This window comes from Seriola aureovittata, chromosome 23, assembly GCF_021018895.1.
Source record: "Seriola aureovittata isolate HTS-2021-v1 ecotype China chromosome 23, ASM2101889v1, whole genome shotgun sequence".
Taxonomy (NCBI): domain Eukaryota; kingdom Metazoa; phylum Chordata; class Actinopteri; order Carangiformes; family Carangidae; genus Seriola; species Seriola aureovittata.
The window spans coordinates 2,647,835-2,669,955 of record NC_079386.1 but is presented as its reverse complement, the minus strand read 5'-3'; the positions used below and the strand labels follow the sequence as shown (position 1 = coordinate 2,669,955).

Genomic DNA, 22,121 nt, shown 5'->3' with positions numbered 1-22,121 from the left:
AACTGCAGCTTCTTAACCCTGATAGTAGCTGTGTTATTTAACAAGGTGGTTAAATGACCACAACAACAGCCACAGAGACAGAACTAAGATCATTAGAGTCTCAGAAACCGTGTAAACAGGTCTATAAACGCTCCTCACAGACACAGTTGTCTTGAAAGATTATGAAAGGTCTAGGTCCTAAAACGTCTCAGTTTTTAGAGCATCATCCACAGTTTCAGAAAAGCCTCTGAACGTAAGAGAAAAACCACAGAAAGACCTCATTTTTTATCATTTCCACATCTTGTCTCGTAGACAAAGAGGAGGCAGTGACAGTTTGACAAGAGTTTTACCCTGAAGGTTGATTTCCACGGTTCAACAGTGAATTCGTTTATTAATGGCTTCGTATAAGAGATGCTACATCACTGCTCAGTAGTTATAACACTGTGAACCAGATGACATGTGTTGCGGTAACGGTTAAGCCAGGCTTGGGGCGACCCTGTCTACGGTGGTCTAATTGACATCGAATGGAAGGTGTCGTAAACCTCCTCCGTCTGTCTCAAAGCCTCCAAGAAAAAAGGGAGACAGCAGGGTCCAAAATCTGACACCACTGTCAGGTGGTCAGTCACATGACCCTGTGTAACCCTAACCCTGTCAGTCAGTCAGAGAGTAGCAGTGCTAGAGGTAGTAAGCTAAGGACCAGGGGCCAGACTGGTCTGTAGTGTTGGGCCAGTCTAGGGTTAGTCTAATGCAAGTTAGACAGTCTCACTAAAATATAGACTGACTTATTTAAACCCTAAAAAGTTAGCCATCTGACCGTAAGGCTAACTCTGAACTAAGATCCATGTTGTCATGGTAACAATCAATGACACCTGCTAGAGGCACCAGTGGTAATGTAATGTTAACGCTATCTACATCACAATTTACCCTGCGTCTAAAAGCTTTTCCTGTGGTCGGCCCGTTTTGGGTTCTCTTTTGAATATTTCCTTCTTTGCATTCAGTATGGTGTTAGTTCATCTTTTCTGAAGCTGAGTGGCTTGACGCAGTTCTCCTCTCATGTTTTCTTACATTGAATAAAGTCTTGATTTACCCAGAATTCATGAACTAATCCAGTGAATCTGAAATAAGTTATAAGTTAGATCTAAGCCACAGTCAGAGTCTATCTATGTGAATCTGGCCCCAGGTCGCAGGTTTCTCTTTCTATATTCTAACAGACAGAGCGGCTCCAGTGAGGACCTTTGCGGGTCTGCCAGAGGCCTGATCCCAGATAGATCTGGAAAAAGTGTGTTCTCTCCCTGTCCTGTGTACCAGATGTTTGGTGAGTAGTGGGATGAAGAATGTTGGCGGCCACGACCAAATTTGGTGATGTGTCACCACCTAAAATGAGGATCTAATATTGAAGTCAAAATGGTAAAATGAAAAATATCAGGACATTGAAACAAGCTTATCTCCTTGGAGGCATGAGAGCAGAGCGCAGTGAATTCCCAGGCAACCTGCCCATTAGTGTAAAAGTGGACTTTCTGGTCTGATGGCAGAGGGTGTGGATATCCACTGGAACTTTTATATGTTGGAATGGTTGCTGTTTGTCCTGACTCAGGGGCTGGATATAAAATCAAGGAGGAAGAATCATCCTCTGGAGACTCTGAATGTCCACAGGAAACGATACTGGGACGGTAGCTGTTGGAGAACCCTGAAGTCCTTTCATTAATGATATAACGATCAGTCTCATCTGGAATAATATTCCATCAGACTGAATCTTTTAGATCATGTGTCTTAATATCAATCAGTCAATGAAGAGTGCATCAGTGACTAAGTACAATACCCGGTACCAGAAAGTTCGGTTCTAGTACCCAGAACCCACTGGTTTTCTTTATGATGGAACAACATCAACAAGAACTAAACCAACTGAAGCTACAAGTGACATTTGATAAAATCTTATCTTAAGGTCAATTTCAGTCCCTTTCAGTCATATCTCCATGGTCTTCATCAGCAGTTTGCTGAGTTCACTTTGTAGAAGTTTAAACTTCCTTTGGTCTGAGAACTGTTTGGACTCATCCCTTAATAAAGTTAAAAACTCCTCCTGGGGATGAAAATCCCGTGATATGACTGAAAGCTCCACGACAGCTGCTAAATGGCCTCGAGGTCAGGTTTTTTGTCAACAAGGTAAGAGGTGAACTTTAAACCTCTTAGTTATTGTTGTGCAAACTTCCTGTGTTTCTCAAAACATGACACAATGCCCCTGTCTGATTGGTCAATGGTGACTCCGGGACTCTGAGACAGGTGTATCGTCCTCTGTGAACCAGTGCAGCAGACTGCAGGGAGCATCATCTACTCTCACTGTCACAACAGGAGTTTATTGTTTCATTTGTTTACACAGTAACTTTTCATAAGTTGGTCAAAAAAAATCTGTCTGTGGACCAAAGAAATGAACCTCAGAGAAATCTGTTTTGAACTAACGAGTCTGGTTTCAGTTTGAGTTTATCTAAGATTAAAAAATACTTTAAATTCATGAGGAAATGAAACATAAAAACATTTCCTGTGCAGCTCCTGAATGTTTTTTCCTCAAGGTGATGGTAAAGTGTCGGGCCGTCAGCCAGCTGATTACAATCTGCAGTATTTATCACATCAGACAAACATGACTGAGGACCCTGTCCTGCACATACCACACTGATGTGTGTGTGTGTGTGTGTGTGTGTGTGTGTGTGTGTGTGTGTGTGTGTGTGTGTGTGTACATGGGTGTGTGTGAAAACACTGAGTGACTTTCCATATGTTCTGTCATGCTGTGAGCGAGAGGCACAGACTGACAGACAGAGAGAAAGAGACAGGATCTAGAGGAGGAGGAGGGAGAAAGTGTGTGTTCATGAAAAGGAAGCCTGTCCAGACAGTGTCAGATGACATCATCGTCTCTAATAATGAGTGTGCGGAGGTGGGGGCGGGGCTTCCTACCATGTACACTATAAAAAGACCTCAACTCGGTCAGTCTGTCAGACTTGAAGCAGCACAGGAGACTGAAGCTGAAACAACAGAGACCTGCAGCAACACACCTGACACTCTCCAACCACAAGGTAAGAGTCACACCTGGACTAAACATCTGGAACATCTGATACTTAAAACAAGCTGGCATAATGTTTTAGTTTTCGGACAGAATATAACAAAAACACGTCTAAATATGATATTTATGAAGCATTAGCAGAGCTGGTGGAGTTATAGTCATTATCATTTATTTTACTCTGGATTTAATGATTAAAACATTGACAGTGAAATTAACTTTAACCTTTTGTTCTATAGCCGTTTGTTATAGAATAAACTCCCCAACACCAGAACATCAAGAATCCTAAAGTACCTCCATCATAACTAGACGCAGCATTTAAGTGCTGCTACTCATTAACGCCTTTGACTGAAATGTGTCTTTGATATGAGAGAAGAGCTAGAACAGTGTTTCTGTGCAGAGGCACTAGGTGTTATTTCTACTATCCTGAGAAGAGTTTTCTAACTGCAGACTGATGATGACACGCAGCTGTTAAACAACCTGATGATGATGATCAAAACATGTTACTACTTGAACACACTGTTTATCCTGTTGCCTCCAGGATTTATTCATGTCATAATTATCTATAATAATAATTTAATCTCATTCAGTTCAGCTGTGAACTGTGAAAACATCAGCTGTGAGCTGGGGGAAGGGTTTAGGACTCAGAGGTGCAAACAAAATCAGAATCTGGATCCTTAGTGTCAAAACCATCAGGTGACCTCTCTTAGTGCAAACCTTGGAATCAAGCTTTTCTGCAGCGGACAGTGAATGTGTCTCAGTGAGTGGATACACAAACAGAGTCCGAGGTCTCAGGTGGTCTCTGCGTGAAGCTGCTGAACCCCTGTTCACGTCTGCAGTGGAAAACCACGGCTACTGACACACACTTTCCTGTAAACACACTGAACACACACATGCAGCATGAGTCACACTGTTGAACTGCTGGACTAAATCAATGGATCCAAATCTTTCTGTCGGTTTTTTTCCGTCTGTTTCTTATGATCGCCGTCACTGATGGGAAATCTTTCCCCCTGTGTGAAAAGCTTCAGTTTTCTGGAAGCTAAAAATATCTTTGGCTTGTGTCTGAACTACTGGAGTTTTACAGAAACCATCTGAGAGCTGTTTCTCCGTTATTGAATGTGTTCCCTCTTTAATGTGAAACAGAGTGGCCTCACAGACCTTCTGTTTGGCCACAGCTTGACTCCTGTTTCAAACGCTGGGCAGAACTTTGTCCTCATGACGTCTGCTGAGCGTTTGCTCTGAGGGAAGATTCAAAGATTCACTGTTTACACATGACTGATGCTTTTTACATCTCTGTGCGAAGAAGAGTCTGAGTGTGTCACCGCTCCGGCGTCTGCGCGCTGAGATAAACGTGTGAAAATAGAGTGTTTTTCACTTACCTGTTCTCTCCTGTCTTTCCCAGGATGCTTTGCTTTGCGTGCATTTTCCTTCTGCTGACCCTGAGCAGAGCGGGGCTGGGCTCCCTGCAGGACAAGCAGACTGACTTTGGCCTGAAGGTTTTCCTCCAGCTCAGCCAGGACTCCGTGGACAAGAACGTGGTCTTCTCCCCGTACGGCGTGGCCTCGGTCCTGTCCATGGCTCAGCTCGGCGCGGCGGGAAACACCAACAAGGCCTTGACTGCTGCTCTGGGCTTCTCTCTGCGAGGTGAGTAACATGTGGATTTAAAAGGAGATGATGTAATATACAGGAAAATAATATGATTACTCACTGGTTTTCACTGCATGAGGAATCAAACAAACGTGTGTTTATCGAAACCAATGTAGCGATTCATAAGAAACATGCTGATCCCCCAGCTGTGACGGTGTAACACTGCCCTCTGCTGGTCCACCAATCTCACTGAGACGTGGAATTAAAGTCATTCCAACACTATGGAACTGCCAAGGCAGACCAAGGATGTCACAGGAAATGTCATAAAGCATTTCCTTAATTTCATGTTTTAATAGGCATTAAAAATAGGAATTGTAAAAAGAATCTATAAATGAACAATTGATCCATCGATAAATACTAAGTCGGGTGTGTGATGGATGTTTGATGGTTATTTGAACGTGTCATTCGCTGGTGTATAACTCAAACTCCTCCCCCGCGCCCCTCCCCCAGAGCGAGGGCTGTCACGGCAGCAGCGTCTCCTGCACCGGGATCTGTCCAGTGAGGAAGGGGTGGAGACAGCCAGCGGGGTGATGGTGGAGAGGAAGATGAGTCTGGAGAAGGGGTACCGCCGGGCCCTGGCCAAGGCCTTCCAGACCCACCCTCACCAGGTGGACTTCACTAAGCCAGACCAGGCAGTCAACATCATCAACTCGTGGGTCTCAGACCACACTGCAGGTAATCTCTCCCTCCAGTCGTCCACTGTCACATCAGACCTCTCCAAAGCTGTCCTCTGACTCATCTTTACCTCTCCTCTGTAGGAGCCATCCCTGAGTTCTTGGCATCTGGATCTCTGACTGATGAGACCCGCCTGGTCCTCCTGAACGCTCTCCACTTCCAGGCCCTGTGGAAAGTCCCCTTTGACCCCAAACTGACACAGGAGAGGATGTTCCACTGTGCCAACGGCAGCGATGTACCTGTGCACATGATGAGACTCACAAACCAGTTCAACTACGGTAGGTTGACCCCCCCCCCCCCCCCCCACACACACACACACACACACACACACACACACACACACACACGGCTTCACCTCAGTTTGATGTCAGGTTCACAAAGTAACATCTGTCTCCTCCTTCATCAACAGGGGAGTTTGTCACCACTGACGGGGTGGACTATGATGTCATTGAGGTCCCGTATGAGGGTGACTCCCTCAGCATGTTCCTGGTGTCACCCTTTGAGCCTGAGGTCCCGCTGAACGTGCTCAGTGCGGATCTGAGCAGCCAGAAGATTAAGCAGTGGAGAGCAGAACTGAGGAGCGCGAAGAGGCAGCTGGCCATGCCCAGGTGAGAGAGCAGGGTCAGACGTTATTTCACAGTCTCATAGACGGCGAGTCGTTATGTTTGTTTGTGTCACATTGACTCATAAAGCAAACAGGGTGAACACTAAGGGCTGCTGTGTTTGCAGGTTTACTCTGGACTCTGAGGTGAACCTGAAGACGGCTCTGACGAAGATGGGTCTGAACGACATGTTCAACCTGGCTAATGCCGACTTCACACGAATCACCAGTAAGTTAGTTATTTAGTTAGCTAGTCCTTCATCTCACAGTTTAAAGACGTGACACGTACCACATGACCACGAGAGCAGTCACATGACCTCTGTGTGTGTTTGTGTTTCCAGCTGATGAGAGGCTGTGTGTGTCGAAGGTCCTCCAGAGAGTCAAGATCGAGGTGAATGAAAGAGGAACCAAGGGAGCAGCGGCAACAGGTACACACACACACACACACACACACACACACACACACACATATCTTCGTCTTCATCTTAGTCTTTAATGAAATGACAGCAAACATATGTGAGGCACAGTGAACACAGGGCTGGATCCGGGGCTCCAGGCAGAATGGGCCCCTGCGCACATCACAGACTCTGACCTGATTTCTTTCTTCCCTCTCGTAGCTGCCATCATGTTTTCTCGTATGGCGGTGGAGGAGATCACTCTGGATCGACCCTTCCTCTTCCTCATCCAGCACAAACACACAGGTAACACCCCTCATAAGTTATAAAGTGAAATGTAAATTTATAGTTCAGCAGATAACTACAATATTCTTTCAAATGTGGATACAAGTACCAGAATTAGTGTGTTTCTCATTCTGGGATAATATTTTTGCTGAAATATACTTTCAGTTGATTTTCTACAGTTTACTCAATTTCACCTTCTACAGTGTTTAAATGAAGAATTTGACACCTGGATTATTCATATGAGAAAATAGTGGATGAATTTATTGCAAAAAAAAAAAAACATTTCCTTGCCAGAAATGACGGCCATCTTGAATTTCCGAGTGGCTAACGTGTTTTATCAAAAGAGGAGGAGGATTTGTGCCAAGATTAGCATTTGTGTCCAAATTTGAAAGATTTCCCTGAAACATGCAGTTATCTGCTGCACTGTTATAAATCAACTGAGCTGTCAGTCAGAGTGTGTAGAGTGTGCAAAGTGTGCAAAGTGTGAACACGGCTCTTCTTCCTGTTTTCAGGTGCTGTTCTGTTCATGGGTCAGTTCAACCAGCCTCAGCTACAATAACCCCCTGAAGACCCTTCACCAGTTGTGTCTGACTACTGCTGCTCACACATGATGACCACACACACGATTTACACATACATGATGAACACACACACACGATGAACACACACGATGACGAACACACACAATGACCACACCACGAGTCACATGACTGTTTATGCGTCCACAGACTACACACAGACATGTTCATTTTAAAGAGCTGAGACACTCGACAGAGGTTTGACTGGACACTGGGAAGAGAAATTGAGTTTATATGTTTGTGTTTATTTATTTCTCTGAATGTTTGACAGATATGAAGGAAAATGAACAAACTAGTTTCTGGCGTGTGACACTGATGCACTTCACATAGACAGACTGACGCTACATTCAGACCAAAAAAGATGTATTTTATCTATTTTTACAGTGTTAATGTCTATTTTTACCTTGTTGTTCAGTTACATTTGTATTTTTTCAGTATTTATATTTATTAAAATTATATGTTTTTACAAACCTGCAGTGTCTGTGGTCACTGACCAAGAGTCATGACTTCCTCATTTAAAACAACATGATGTAAATGTGGCAAGAGAAACAAACAGAGACAGGGCTGCAGATTGTTTTCATTATCCAGGAATCTGCTGCTTATTTTATTGATTAATCAACTTACTGTCTAGATTGTGAAACATCAATAAGTAATGAAAAAGAGCTCAAAAGTGACATCTTTTTAAATGGTTTGTTTTATTGAATTAAGAGTCCAAAACTAAAAAGATATTTCACACACTCTATGATTAAAACCAGCAAGAAGTTGTTGTATCTGAGAAGATTGTTTGGTATTTTCCTTTAACTGAAACAATTATCAAAACAGTTGCTGATTAATTTTCTTTCCACCGTTTGATCGACCAATTTTTACTGCTTTATTAGGAAAAAAGCCGATAATAATATAGACTCTCACAGGCTCTCAGTGTTAGGTTATTGTAGGAAGCTAACTGTTCAGTCCGATGAGATACAGCAGATCATAAAGATGAGCATCTGCAGGAGGTGTGGACAGAACCAGGCCGACAGAGAACTGAGTCCCTCTGTGGTTGATGTTCCATGGTGAGGAGCAGGATTAACCTGGTTAACCAGGATTTACGAGGATTAACCAGACAAGTTAAAATGATCATGATGACACTGTCAAGCTCATTAACATTGTATTTTAAATACAGTTTGAAAAACTGTGTTTACTCAAACCAGGCTCAAATAAACTTAGACTGAGATCAGATATTTAACTCTGTTTGGCGTTAATACATAAAAGGACATAAATTATAATAGATTCTATACTATATACTATACTATATATATACTATATATACTGTACTGTATATTACTATAAGGATAGTAACTGTAATTACTAAGAACTCGGATTGTATTCCTTAAATATGATTTAAATAATTAATTGGGTTAATATATTTAACAATATTATCATAAATTACAACCATCCAATCCAATTAGATCTTGTATTTTCTTATAGAAGGGAAATATTTGTAAATAAGCTTTTGACATATATTTAGTTTAATTTATTTATTTTACATTCTTGGGTTACAGTTAAACAGTTTTATTTAAAACTTTTTTTAAAAATATTTTTTAATTGGTTAAGTGAGAAGATTAAATAACCGTATTCTGCTGCTCACTACATTTTAAAAATCATTTATGCTACATTAATGTTATAGATAATAATAACATGTGTACCGGGTCTGTCACCGAACAAAAAGCTCCTCTGACGGTTAGGGGAGGTTTTACCTGAGAGACGGAACTGAGGGCATCCAGCTGTGCGGAGTGCGCATGCTCTTCAGAGGCGGAAGTGCTCGGTGCAGCAGGGAGTGAGTCCAGTCCAGTGGTTCAGTGTCTGACAGACATGGAGCGTCTCTGTTAGCCGCGGTGTGTCCGTCTGCGTTGGACCGGTTCAGGGCTTCAGTTCGTCTCTAAAGTCGCAACAGCTCAACAACAATCCGATAACATGGTGAGTGACCGCGACTCATTCGGTTCAGAAAAGCAGGAGCTAGGTGCTAAGCTAATGCTAGCAAGGTGTATGATTTCAGGAAGTGTCCACCTGCGCTACCTCCACCTGGCTCCCGTCAGCATAGCCTATTAGCTAACAGGCCGGATAACAGCACACGGCGTGAAATAGTCCCGTTCTTCTGACACGGCGGAGGGATTTCAGTCAGTGTTTGTGTTGTGTTACACAGACTGTGACCTGAAAGTGATGTTACACTGAACATCTGTCATCATTGAACATCTGAACAATGTCAGTGCTTCCGGGAGGCACGTGATGAGTTCAGCCCCAGACTAAACAGTGAGGGCAGCAGGTGACTGTTCTCAGGTGACTTTTCTCCAGGTGACTGCTTCTAACCGCCTCCAACCCACAGCTGGAACATACATTAATCTATTTATCATCAGATTATAATGGACAATGAATAAAAAGATTTCATTTTATATTGATAATTTTGCCTTTTAATGTAAAATCTAAAATTCATAATGACAAATTGAAAACATGTTTTATGTTTAGCCTATTTATTCAATAAAAAAACTATTCAGACCCTTAAACCAGTTCTTTGTGGGACTCCCTTCAGCAGCACTTCCACCTTCAGCCTTTTTGAGTCTCTACAGGTTCTGAAGACCTGGATTTGGTCATTTGTCATCTAAAGATATTAGTTATTGTTTTATACTTTTAATTCGGTGCCCCCCAGTCGACTGAGGAGGAGCAGATATTTCTGTTTGGTTCCTTTGATCATTTGTTGTTCATGTGTCGCGGTGAAGATGATGTCCTGATAGCTTCATGCGTCATTGCTATAGTAACAACATTGTGTCTGCTTTGGTAATAGAAGTACCTGGTACTAAAAGCCAGTAGAATCAGTACCACTTGTACTGCTCTTGTATCTAAATGGCATCAAATCCTTGCAGCTGGTTCAACATCTGGATTAAACTAGAGAAGAGAAGGCTGTTACAGCAGCATGTTAAAGCAATGTCTTCAAATATAGACACAGAGGTGGAACATCCAGGCGTCCACATACTTTTGGCCATGCAATACATTTCTGTTTTTTCCTGGTCCAGATTCAAAACAGTAGGACAGACTGTTGAACAGTATCTTTGTTATAACAGTTAGTAGTTTTTCTTTTACTGTTGTAAAACTCCAGAGAAAATATTTAAATATTTAAATTTCCTCCATCAGTGTAAACGAAACCATGACCTGCTGTGTGTCTGTCATACAAAGAGACAGCAGGTTGTAGGTAAGACCTGTCTCTGTCTTAGTGCCACACTCTCGTGAGATCTGGCAACTGCCGACATCCGATAACCAGATGTTTAGATGGACCAGAGTTATTTTTTGGATTAACTTACTTATACGTGAAGCCATAGATCAAACTTTAAAACTTAAATAAAACTTGTTTCATTGGTTAAAATTTGCTTTCATTGTATGTCGTCATTATTTGAGTATTTTGGAGGAGAAAATGGAGAGTAGTTGGAGGGAAAACAGAGAGTATTAGCCTATTAAACTGTTATGACTTTGTACTAGGTTGATCAGATGTTGTTACTAGATAAAAACATTGGCAAAAGTGCTGCAAATTTGTCAGTTAATGTTAAAAATGCCCGAGCTTTGTGCAGCAATAGGCCGTAATAACAAGAAAAACAGATCTGTCTTTTCTTTCCCAAAGGATGCAGAGAGGTAATTCTAGACAGGGATAGATTTTAATAATAGCTACTGTCACATTTCATGCTAGTTGCCTTCGCTTGGAGGACAACACCCATTTAAGAGACTAGAGCAGTGTCCCATTTCATACCATTGGTGCTGCCTGTACTGCGGTGTCTTCTGTATAGAGGATCTTTGACCATATTAACCAGCTGGTCTCAACATGTGTGTCTGCTGGACAGGAAGTATAGGTTGGGTTTATGCAGGTATCATGTGAGGGGTTGATGAGGGCGTCTCAGACTCAGCCATACAGTAAATGGCTGGTTGATTACTTTAACCTTAGTTGTGTACAGACACTCTGATGAACTGCTACAACCTGCAAGGCGGCAGTCTGCTAGCTGTCTGTTGCTTGTTAGCTTGTCTATGTGAACTGTAGAAGAAGGAAACGGTAAAGAAGCAACACAACTGACATGTGATGAACAATGAAAAGCATCTTTTCATCAGTTATAGTCACAGTTTGAAATTCCTTTTTTAGACCAATAATCCAGTTCTCATTTACTGTCACATACATCAGTGAGGAGTTTTAACCCTTGTCATGAACACTGTGTGTCTGTGTGCAGATGCGTTTCATGCTGCTGTTCAGCCGTCAGGGGAAGCTGCGGCTGCAGAAGTGGTATACAGCTACAGCCGAGCGCGACAAGAAGAAGATGGTGAGGGAGCTGATGCAGATCGTGCTCGCCCGCAAACCAAAGATGTGCAGCTTCCTCGAATGGAGGGACCTGAAGATTGTCTATAAAAGGTAAAAATCACACACTGTCACGGATGTGTCTTCAGTCGTGCTGCAGCTGGAACTTCTTATTAGCTGAGTGTGAAGAGCCAGCAGAGAGCACATTAACCAGAAAACATGCTGATGTTGATATTATATTACATCAATATATCAATTTTAATGTGAGGGAGGTGTGACCTCATTATCAAAAACGGAACAACTGTCAATGAATATTCTAAATTGAATTCTATAATAAATAATAACAATAAAAAGACATTCAATTGTGAAAAAAAGTAGCACTACCACAGCTGTCTGCCTCACCTGTTCTCACCTGGTGACAGGTGTCACACGTCACTGTGATTGGTTGAAAATGAAGGTGTCGCTGAAGCTGTGTGATGAGGGTAAAGCTTTACAAAGACGTGTTGAACTTAAAGATAGCTGGTTAGCTCTGGCGTTCTCGCTCCGCTTCCTCTCACTCACCCCTGTGTTGCCACATGTCTGAACTTCCTGTATCCGTTGTTTCGAAATAAAAGCCCTCTGCAGAGTTGCAGCAGCGGTATAATGTCTATAGTTTAAACACTGAGTGTGTTGGTTCACCTATAAATAGATGTGAACGTCTAGTTGTGACATTGCTGATTGTCACAGTATTTATATAACAGTTTAAACCCAGAGGACAAGACTCTGCATGTGATGCATGAATTCATCTCGACTCTGGTGGGGAAACAGATATCAGCATTTGATTGGGTCAGTCACCACGTATCCTTTCCTGATTCGTCACGCTACAGTCACATGACCCTGTTCTGTCACGAGACCCTGTTATGGAACCTCGACCACCAGTGGTGAACCAAACATCATGATGAATCACAAGTGTTGCTCACCAACAGTCTTTGCTACAGCAGCAGGAAGAGAGGATGATACTGGATATTGTTCATTTATTGGCTTATAACTTGTCTATTCATGAAACGTTCTGCAGCTAATTATTGTCATTATTGATGGTTTGTTTTCTTCATTCTTCATTTTGTTTCTAAAATAGAAAAGATGTCTATTATACATTTCTCAAGGTGACATGTTCAGATCACTGATGGGTCAGGCCTCTGTGGTAGATACAGGACCAATAGTTGTGCTTGATGCTGTATCACCAGATCATGACTCAGTCCTAGGAAACACCACAGTCACTCTGACTGACGCTTCCTGATCAGTTTCGCTTTGGTTAGTAAGTAGACATGTAACACATGTAGTTACTTATGATGCTAACCTGGGGGTGGGCCATATGAACTAATATTTATTTTTGTTTTTTACAGTGAGTATATTATATTGGAGATATATATTAGAGCTGCACAATTAATTGAAATATAATCAAAATTGCAGTATGATCAAGTGCAATATCCAAATTACAGGAGCTGCATAAAGGTAAAATGTGTCGCAACATTGTTGTGCATTGTTAGTGTTGTGATGCTACGGAGACGCCTCGGCCTACACGTCATATTCTCCAGACTTAAAGGAACAAGCTTGTTTGGTACAAGACCAACAAAAATCACATCATCATCATTTTAAACAAATTTCAGTGAAAATGAAATGAAAAATGACCATTCCAACTGAAATCGCATCGCAATATCTCCCAAAATAATTGCAAAATGATTTTATTTTTTTAATTTTTTTTTGCATTAAAAAACAAAAGATAAACAAGAAACAAAACAGGACTGAAAAGGTGTAGGCTGAAGTGTGTTCATCAGTTGCTCTGGGACGTAGATCTCCCCTATGTGTGTTAAAACCAAACTGTGTGTGTTTATCGTGGTAATGAAGGTGTGAAGTCCATGTTGTGGCAGAACATGACACCAGTGATGAAAGCAGTGTAGCGTCCACCTCCGTGTTTATCTACTGAAAACAACCAAGAACCCTCACAACAACAACAACAACAACAACAACAACAACAACAACGTGGCCTTGTTACTCAGTTTCAACGTTTCAATGAAATGACTGACCAGGTCAAATATACCCGTGTTTTTAGTGTGATCATGAGACACCTTAAATCTGACTTTAGTGAAGCACCAGATCTGATTTTAGCGAGTCCACTCTGGACTCAGTTCAGCTCCCACAGACCAGGAGGAGGTCTCTTCTGTTTGTATGTGGGCTGAGCTGCATCAGATTTTAGGTGGGTGGACAGGGTGAGACCTGCTCTCCTTTCTCAGTGATTTAAACACACACACACACACACACACACACACACACACACACACAGGCTCAGTACTGTGAGCAGAATGCAGAGGTGGACTAAGAAAACTGTGTGTGGGTGATGTGTTGAGGGATTTCCTGCAGTAGAGACGAACTCCACTGTAATAGAAGCTCTGCTGTTTTTACAAACCTTTTAAAATGATCATGAAGTGTAAACCTCAGTTCACATATTCAATGATTATCCATTAATTGATTGCTTATCCATTAATCAGTTCCAGCTCCCTGATGTGTCAGCTGACAGCAGTTCTTGGTTTTTCTCTGTTGGTTGGATAAAACATGATCAGGTTACTCTGGGCTCAGGGTGATGTGTCCTTATATTCTGATCTTTAATTCAACAATAGATTAATGACGATGAAACAAATGCTTAGTTTAGAGTTTAATGATTTATGCAGACATCATATTTTCACAAACACACAAGCAGACACTGATCTGAGATCATACAACCCAGGTCTGAACTCGTGTTAATGGACTAAAGACTGGTGCTCCATCTGGAGAGGGTGTGGTCCCAGACAGAGTTGTTAAATTCATCTGCTGTAAATGATTCATTAACTGATTCGTAATAGTATGACATCACTTAAACTGTCCAATGAATGAGCTGTCTGTCAGTACATGTGACGTCGTGCCCTCAGCTCTTGTGTGTGATCGTGGCAGTTGACAGAATGAAGCTGGAGGTCACTCAGGGTGGTGTTAATGTAAACAAGCTCCTCTGTAGGCAGTGTCAACAGAGACGGGCTCAGACTGTTCATGATGCAGTCTGGGTAATGTAGTAACTTTCAGCTGTAAAGGTCTAAACAGTCAGACAGTATTTGTACTCATCACTGGGCAGCTTCCATCCATCATCAGTTTCCTCTGAACCAGCACCTAGTGGACCATGAAGGAACTACAGCTTCACTTTGTGTGTGCGTGTCGACTTAGTGGTTGTAACTTCATGTTTTAAGTTATTTTAATTCATTAAAGTTCCTCTCCAGACATGTTTTAAACTCTGTAAAATCCTCTGCTATGATTCATATTTTGTTTCACACATAAAAGTGGCAAAAAAAAGGAAACTGGGTCTGAAGCTCATCTACTCTTACTTCCTGATCCTAATGCTAACTCTTTCTCTCTGTACTGACAAGGTTTCAGGTTTATTTAGCCCCGCCCCCCCGTCCCCCTGTCTGAATCTGTGTTTATGAGACTGTCATTGGTTCACTGCAGTTCAAGGTGGAAACACTCAGTCATGGTGATGATGATTATTTCTCTCATCATATGTCTGTATGATATAAAACATTTCATATGGATGTTAACAAGGTGAAACACTTGATTTTCATCAGAGGGAGATTTAAGAGAGTGTGTGTTTCAGTCTGCCCTGCAAATTCATCAATCATATGATGTGTTATTATATTGATGTGTTGTTTGTGTGTGTGTGTGTGTGTGTGTGTTCCTGCAGGTATGCCAGCCTGTATTTCTGCTGTGCGATAGAGGAGCAGGACAACGAGCTCATCACTCTGGAGGTGATCCACCGCTTCGTGGAGCTGCTGGATAAATACTTTGGCAGCGTGAGTCAAATGTTTCCGATATTCATCTGCTAATTAAAGGTGACAGAAGTCAACTGTGACGACTCTGATGTACAGAGCGCTGACGACTGGTGTGTGTCTGTGCAGGTGTGTGAGCTGGACATCATCTTTAACTTTGAGAAGGCGTACTTCATTCTGGATGAGTTCCTGATGGGAGGAGAGATCCAGGACACGTCTAAGAAGAGTGTCCTCAAAGCCATCGAACAGGCCGACCTTCTGCAGGAGGTAATCTGATTGACAGCTGATGCTCATGCTGGAGCTTCTCACTTCCTGTCACTGACAGTCACATTAGTCCACATTAATCCACAGGTCATGTGACCTGCATCAAGTCTGATAACATGGCGGAGACAAGAACGGGCTTCTTCTCATTAACTGTCCTCCAACAAAACTGAATACTAATCTTTTCAGTGTCAATAACGTGAAATAATTTACCACTTTAATTAGTTTTTATCCAAAAAAGAAGACGACATTATTACGAAGGAGTATTAGGGCCATGGATGAGGAAAAAAATGAGGACTTTTTTTTTTTTTCATCATGCAAAAAGGTCGAACTGACTCAGAAGAGGAAGATTTTTTTTTTTTTATTTTGAATTTCAAGAATAAAGTCGGAATGTTGAGAATAAAGTCAACTCTCCCGGTCTTTTTCCATGCCTCTGTCAGCGCGGAGTCGCTCCAGGCATCCTCACAAGCGCACAACGGATGTGATGAAGTAGTCTGCTATTATCTTGGTGTCGTTGTTTGTTCTGCAGGCCTCCATTCACACTACATAGCAACTAAAACCATCAGTACAACCATACATACCAACGCCATACGGCTTCAGCTTATTGTACGAATCGATGATGCCACAGCGCGTTGAGACCTTTGTTGTGGTAACGCCTGTGTCTTAACCTGAGATCACAGGTGTGATCACTTCTGTTGCTCCAACTTACATCAAGGACTTATTAACCCCCTCTTTAACTGGGCGTTCACTGAGATCAGTGGGTGTAGCTCTGCTGGTTGTTCTAAAGTTTATTACTATAGTTCATTTGTTGTGGTTTATAGTCCAGGCTCTGGTCTGCCACAGCCTGGATGATGTTTATATTCCAGTGCTGTATAATGTGATAATGTAACTGTACCTGTAAGTGTAGGAGTACCTTTAGGTATAGGTGTACCTGTAGATGTACCTTTAGGTGTAGGAGATTTGAAGTACACCTGAGTCCACCTTTATGTCTGTGTGTTTCCTTTGCAGGAGGACGAGTCCCCCAGGAGTGTGCTGGAGGAGATGGGCTTGGCATAGTACACGTCAGTGCTGAGAGAGACTGTAGATACTGAGGTGGAGGGCTGGATGAGAGGGGACGGGACAGAATCTGGATCTGAACAGTCTGGGACTGAGGACGTGTGGGGACTGATCTACAGGGTTTACCTGGGAGGAGACTCGGTCAGGATCCTTTCACTGACAGGCCCTTCAGCTCTGTGTGTGTGTGTGTGTGTGTGTGTGTGCGTGTGTGTGCTTGTGTGTGTGTGTTACAGGAAATGGGGAACACTGAAACTCATGTGTGCAGGGGGATTGTGTGTTCAGATGTTACAGTCCAGCTTTGCTGTCAGTGAGTTCAGAAGAGAACCACAGTGAGAACACAGTGGACACTGATGTTAGAGTCACAGTGAGGCAGTTGAACCGTCTCACCTTGTGGTGTGTGAGGTTTTGGATGTGGACTGGTCTGAGTAATAAGAAAAATAATAACTGGACATCTCTCCAGTCAAACGTCTGATGTTCCTCTAGATTTTCATCATATCTCACGTAAAGACTAGAACCAATCTCTGAACGTTCTCGACCCTGTCTGCTCTCATCCCCAGTCCCTCTGGGTTCTACTTTAATATCTGAAATATTTAATTAACAGGTCACAATGTAAAGTCTCATTTTTAAACCGTTCATTAATTTCCTACAAACAGCTGGACGCTGTCGTTCCTCTGTCACTCGTACAGGAGGAAACCGCGACTTTGTTGGGGACTATTTTCAGTGGCGGATTAATCTAAATTTGAAGCTGTAGTGAGTATGTGGGGCAGCAGGACAGTGATAAATTATAATAAATAATTTAATAAACAGTGGAGGTCTGAGGCTCAGAGGAGAAACACAGATCAGGTCTTGGACACACACACACACACACACACAGTCCTGAGCCAGATCAGGTCTGTGGTTGTTTTGGTCTGAGGTTTGTTGACAATCATAAAAATCTAAAATATCATCAGACCTCTAAAGAAAGATTCTGTTTTTACAAACCTTTTGTCGTAGCCTTATTCCTGTCATAACAAGGAAAATAACACAACAGGTGTGTTGAGATTAAAGAAACAGAAATCTATCAGTCCTCCATTATTTAAATCTGAAACAGGAAGTGACAACATTCACCTCCAGTCTCTGATGATTTAGATCGTGTGATAGATGATATGTGGATTACATCATAAAGCCATACAGTCATTGAGTCCTCAGACCTGAGCTATGAAGACCCCCTGACCCCATAACCAACAGGACTGAGACCTGCTCAGCTTCCTGTGTTCCAGTCTCCAGCTGTTCTGTCACTGCTTCATCCAGATGTTGTTACAATCATGTTATTTTATTACATTTATCTGAACATATATGATGTTTTAAGAATTTCTCATGAAGGCGTAAAGGAGTTTGACTGTTTAAATTCACTCTTGTGTTTTGATTGGCTTATAACAAACACACGTTACCGAGGGTGATGAGCTGTGGGACAGTGATCAATGAACCAAAGACACCTGAGCCTAAAACAGCTGGTTAACATATGTACCATCAGTGGAATGATGGACCAGCTGAGATGGAAATGTTGAATCACGTCCAATCACATTGTTAGTTTCCTCCAGGAAGCAGGAACTGGACCTGGACCTTGTTCTGCTGCTGCTGGTTCTACATGTTGAAACCAGATTGACTTAATTAAATTAATCTGAATATTAGACAAATATAGCTTCTGTCCTGTAGAGATTATTAGTGTTTTAATGATTCATCTTTATTGTGTAGTTGATGATGATGTTGGTCTGAACTGATGCAGCAGCTGCTGCTGGAGGGATGAAGGTAAAGGAAAGAGCAGGATCAGAATCAGGTACTCCTCCTGGAAGAAGTTTCTCTTTAACTTGTTCTTCATGTTCACTCAGCTGAGCTCTTCAGAAAGACAAGGGTTTCAAAAGCAAAGGGTTTGACAGGACCAGTTTTCACTGTCTTTAACACATCTGGAACGAGTTTCCCTAAATCCAGAGATACGCAAATGTAAACAGATTATTTTCTTCTTTGATTAGAGCTTAAAGTACAAAATCCAGTCACTGTCACCGTCACTGTTGATACTGTGATGGTGCAGCTACTGAAGGTGCAGCTACTGAAGGTGCAGGTACTGAAGGTACTGATGGTACTGATGGTACTGATGACGCAGGTACTGAAGGTACTGATGGTACTGATGGTATTGATGGCGCAGGTACTGAAGGTACTGATGGTACTGATGGTACTGATGGTACTGATGGCGCAGGTACTGAAGGTACTGATGGTACTGATGGTACTGATGGCGCAGGTACTGAAGGTACTGATGGTACTGATGGCGCAGGTACTGAAGGTACTGATGGCGCAGGTACTGAAGGTACGCGTACTGTCAGTACTTCATGAAAATCTTTGATGTAACATACAGGTGGCTGTAATGGTTCCTGAGGGAAAAATGGTGGATGGTTGTGATGTGGGTCAAGGAAAGTTACTGTCTTCCTCAATAAGTTGCTTCAATGCAACCATATCAAAGTAAGGACTGACATAAAGAGTTGTGTGTTTCTGAGGTTGAAGATGTTGAGGATGCTGTGATGAAGGTTAAAGCTCTTACACGGTGAGCAGCTTGGTTCTCACTGACTGCGTCTGTAGTCGTCCCCACCCGCCAATCATTATCACTCCTGCAGTGATGCTGTTCCTGGAGTCTAATTTATTTGTTTTTAACTCCACGTCTGTGGCTGCTCCAAGTTTCCTGTGTCTAACAGCCTCCGAGCCTCAGCACTCCTCCTCAGAAAGAGTCAGATTCAGGGGGTCAGCTACAGACAGGTGACAGTGTCCCCACCCACAGGCCGGAGGGGCCATTGATAGTTGGATGGCAGTGATGTGAATCATAAGCTAGCTGAATAAGATAACAGATTTGTCCTCTGCTGAACGTCACATGGCCTGCTGATCATGTTGACTCAGAGCTGAGTGAATATTGAACTGTAACAGTGAAACTGTTGTAGGTCCTGCATCCAGGACACTGGTACACATCCCAGACTAACTCTGATGGAGGAAGCTCAGCATCTGAACTCTGGCTGCTGTGGGAGTGAGGGCTCACTGTGTGGTGTTAGTGTTCACGTGTAGAGAAACAAAGAAGAAGAGAGGCAGAGTTATGATCTGCTGTGAAAGAAAGATTGTGCACTGTGTGGACCAGATTGCGGAGTGATGTGTAGGCCAGCATTAGGGATAAATGAGCTCTGAGGTCGTCGTCAGTGAACATTATATTCATGAATCTGTCTTAAGTTTAAATCAGAACTTAGACTGTGATCTCAGAGTTTGAATGTGTCCTGATCCTGTCACACTAAAGGCCTCATTTTGTTTAAGCATGGTTAATCCACCAGTTACACCAGTTCCATCAGTAACATCCTTTGCATCAGTTACATACATTTATCCATCAATTCCATCAATGAATCCATCAGTTACATTAATTAATCCATCAATTCCATCAGATCCATCAATTACTCTATCAGTTACATCAATGAATCCATCAATGAATCAATCAATTACATCAGTTAATCCATCAATTCCATCAGTCAATCCATCAATTACATCAGTTGTTACATCAGTTACACTGGTTTTTTCCATCAGTTACCTTAGTTGCATCATTTCCATCAGTTAGTCCATCAGTCCCATCAATTACACCAGTTGTTCCACCAGTTCCACCAGTTGTTCGATTAGCTAAACCAGTTCTATCAGTTACATCACTAACACCAGTTACAGCAGTTACACCATTTCCATCAATATCATCAGTTACACCAGTTGTTACATCAGTAACATCAGTAACATCAGTAACACCGGTCTCATCAGTTCCACCATGTTTCATGTGTCTGAACCTCCTGACTGAGTCTGATCTCTCTGAACTGAGTCTGTTGTTGAGTCCTGATGCAGATGGTGTCTCTGAAGGCACTGAGGTTGTTCACAAAAATTATGGAGGTAACATTCATACCCCGCCCACCTCCATTAATCAGACCAAGTCCCGTATGAGGTGGGACCCAGCTCCTCAGTGGGTCCAGATGTTTGATTCTAATCCTCCTTACCTCCTTCTTTAAACCTTCATCCACTGTAAGACTGAGTCTCTGGTGGGTCAGACTTCAGTGAATGTGGTGATTGTCTTGTTCTTAAATGACTTTATGTAAAAGAAGATTCTGGTTCCTTGAGGAAGATGAGTGATGAAGGTGGGGAGCTGCACAGGGCCGTAGTGTAGGAAGTGAATCTGTTCTGCAGGATAAAGGGATCAATGTGTGAATGTAATTTTATAAAGAAATAAAACATTTTAAGCTAAATTCAACTGTTTGTTCCTGATGTTTGTTCCTGGTGTTTTGTTTCTACTGTACTGAAAACAAATGCTCCACATCACCAGTTCTCCAAACGACCGGTCAGCCAGGTTTAGTACAGAGACATACATAAACCCTATTTATGAGCCTCCTTCTTTAATGAACCACATCACAAAGGTTATAGGTCATCAACAACTCATATGATACACATCATTTTGTAAACAGCTGTTTGTGACGAAGGGAAAAAACTAAACAGTGATTTTTTAAATAATAAAAAAATTAATTTTTTACCTGAAACAACCTAAGAACATGTTTAATAACCTCAGTTCACGTCAGTCAGGAGACATGAACAGTTTTATTAATGTGTCACATTAACACAGCAAACCAAACAATGTGGTCTTGTCCTGATTGGTCAGGGACCCGGCTCCTTTTCCTACATGTAAAGAGACACTATCAAAATAAAAGCACTCGTTAATAGAATAAAATGAGTCTTGTCAGTGTTAAGTTATAACTGGATTATTATTACTGATGCATAAATATAGCTAGAGCTCAAATATTTTACATATATTTACAACATTATGTTAATCAAAGTTAATATGTTTATTCCAGCTGTCTAATGAGTATAGTAGTAAGTACAACATTTCCCTCTGAAGTTCAGTGGAGTAAATGTATGAAGTGATATAAAATGTTGTAACTGCCCTACATTACTGGACACAGGCCTCCACCACACATCCTGTCCTCAGACCTGGACTTGATGCAGTGTGGCAGGTTCTTGTCCTGTTATCTTCATGGTTTGAACACCTGCCCCCTGTTTTCTCTCCAACCCCTCCTGAAATATAAAGTCCACTGATCCTACACACCAACATGCAGCAGTAAACTGATCACACATGGTTTCTGATCCAGAGAAAGAGTGATGACTGGAGGTGGAGGAGGAGGTGCAGCAGCTCTCTCCTCTCCTTCATCCTCTTCAATTAACATGTCAACAAATCTATTATATATATATAAAGTGCAGTGAACAGAAGGAACCTATACCAGTGTTTGACCTCGGTCACATGATGATGCTCTCTGGGGTCATGTGAACATCTTTTTCCAGTCGTCCATTGACTCCTGCTCTGTGACCTTTGACCTCAGACAGCTGCCATTCATTCAGTCTCTCGGTCATTCTTCCTCACAGTGAGGGACCTGACTTTATCT

General features: G+C 42.1%; 2 protein-coding genes across 8 annotated transcripts; both read left to right on the top strand.

Annotated features, from left to right (window-relative positions):
• Nucleotides 1-2,893: 2,893 nt before the first annotated feature.
• serpine1 (serpin peptidase inhibitor, clade E (nexin, plasminogen activator inhibitor type 1), member 1) lies at nt 2,894-7,676 on the top strand. Its single transcript, XM_056370010.1, has 9 exons — nt 2,894-3,041; nt 4,428-4,669; nt 5,123-5,347; nt 5,431-5,625; nt 5,757-5,955; nt 6,077-6,177; nt 6,290-6,376; nt 6,566-6,649; nt 7,141-7,676. The coding sequence occupies exons 2-9, from the start codon at nt 4,429-4,431 to the stop codon at nt 7,185-7,187; spliced, it is 1,179 nt and encodes a 392-aa protein (XP_056225985.1). The 5' UTR covers nt 2,894-3,041; nt 4,428; the 3' UTR covers nt 7,188-7,676.
• A 1,307-nt stretch (nt 7,677-8,983) lies between these two features.
• ap1s1 (adaptor related protein complex 1 subunit sigma 1) lies at nt 8,984-20,941 on the top strand. 7 transcript variants are annotated; one of them, XM_056369431.1, is made up of 7 exons: nt 8,984-9,162; nt 11,448-11,626; nt 15,252-15,360; nt 15,466-15,603; nt 16,606-18,745; nt 18,896-18,937; nt 18,971-20,941. In XM_056369431.1, the coding sequence occupies exons 1-5, from the start codon at nt 9,160-9,162 to the stop codon at nt 16,651-16,653; spliced, it is 477 nt and encodes a 158-aa protein (XP_056225406.1). In that variant the 5' UTR covers nt 8,984-9,159; the 3' UTR covers nt 16,654-18,745; nt 18,896-18,937; nt 18,971-20,941. The 7 variants fall into 7 exon arrangements, with proteins under 7 accessions (XP_056225406.1, XP_056225402.1, XP_056225405.1 ...); XM_056369427.1 differs by adding an exon at nt 18,803-18,844 and having other exon boundaries at nt 18,896-20,941; XM_056369430.1 differs by having other exon boundaries at nt 16,606-18,844.
• The last annotated feature ends 1,180 nt before the right edge of the window (nt 20,942-22,121 follow it).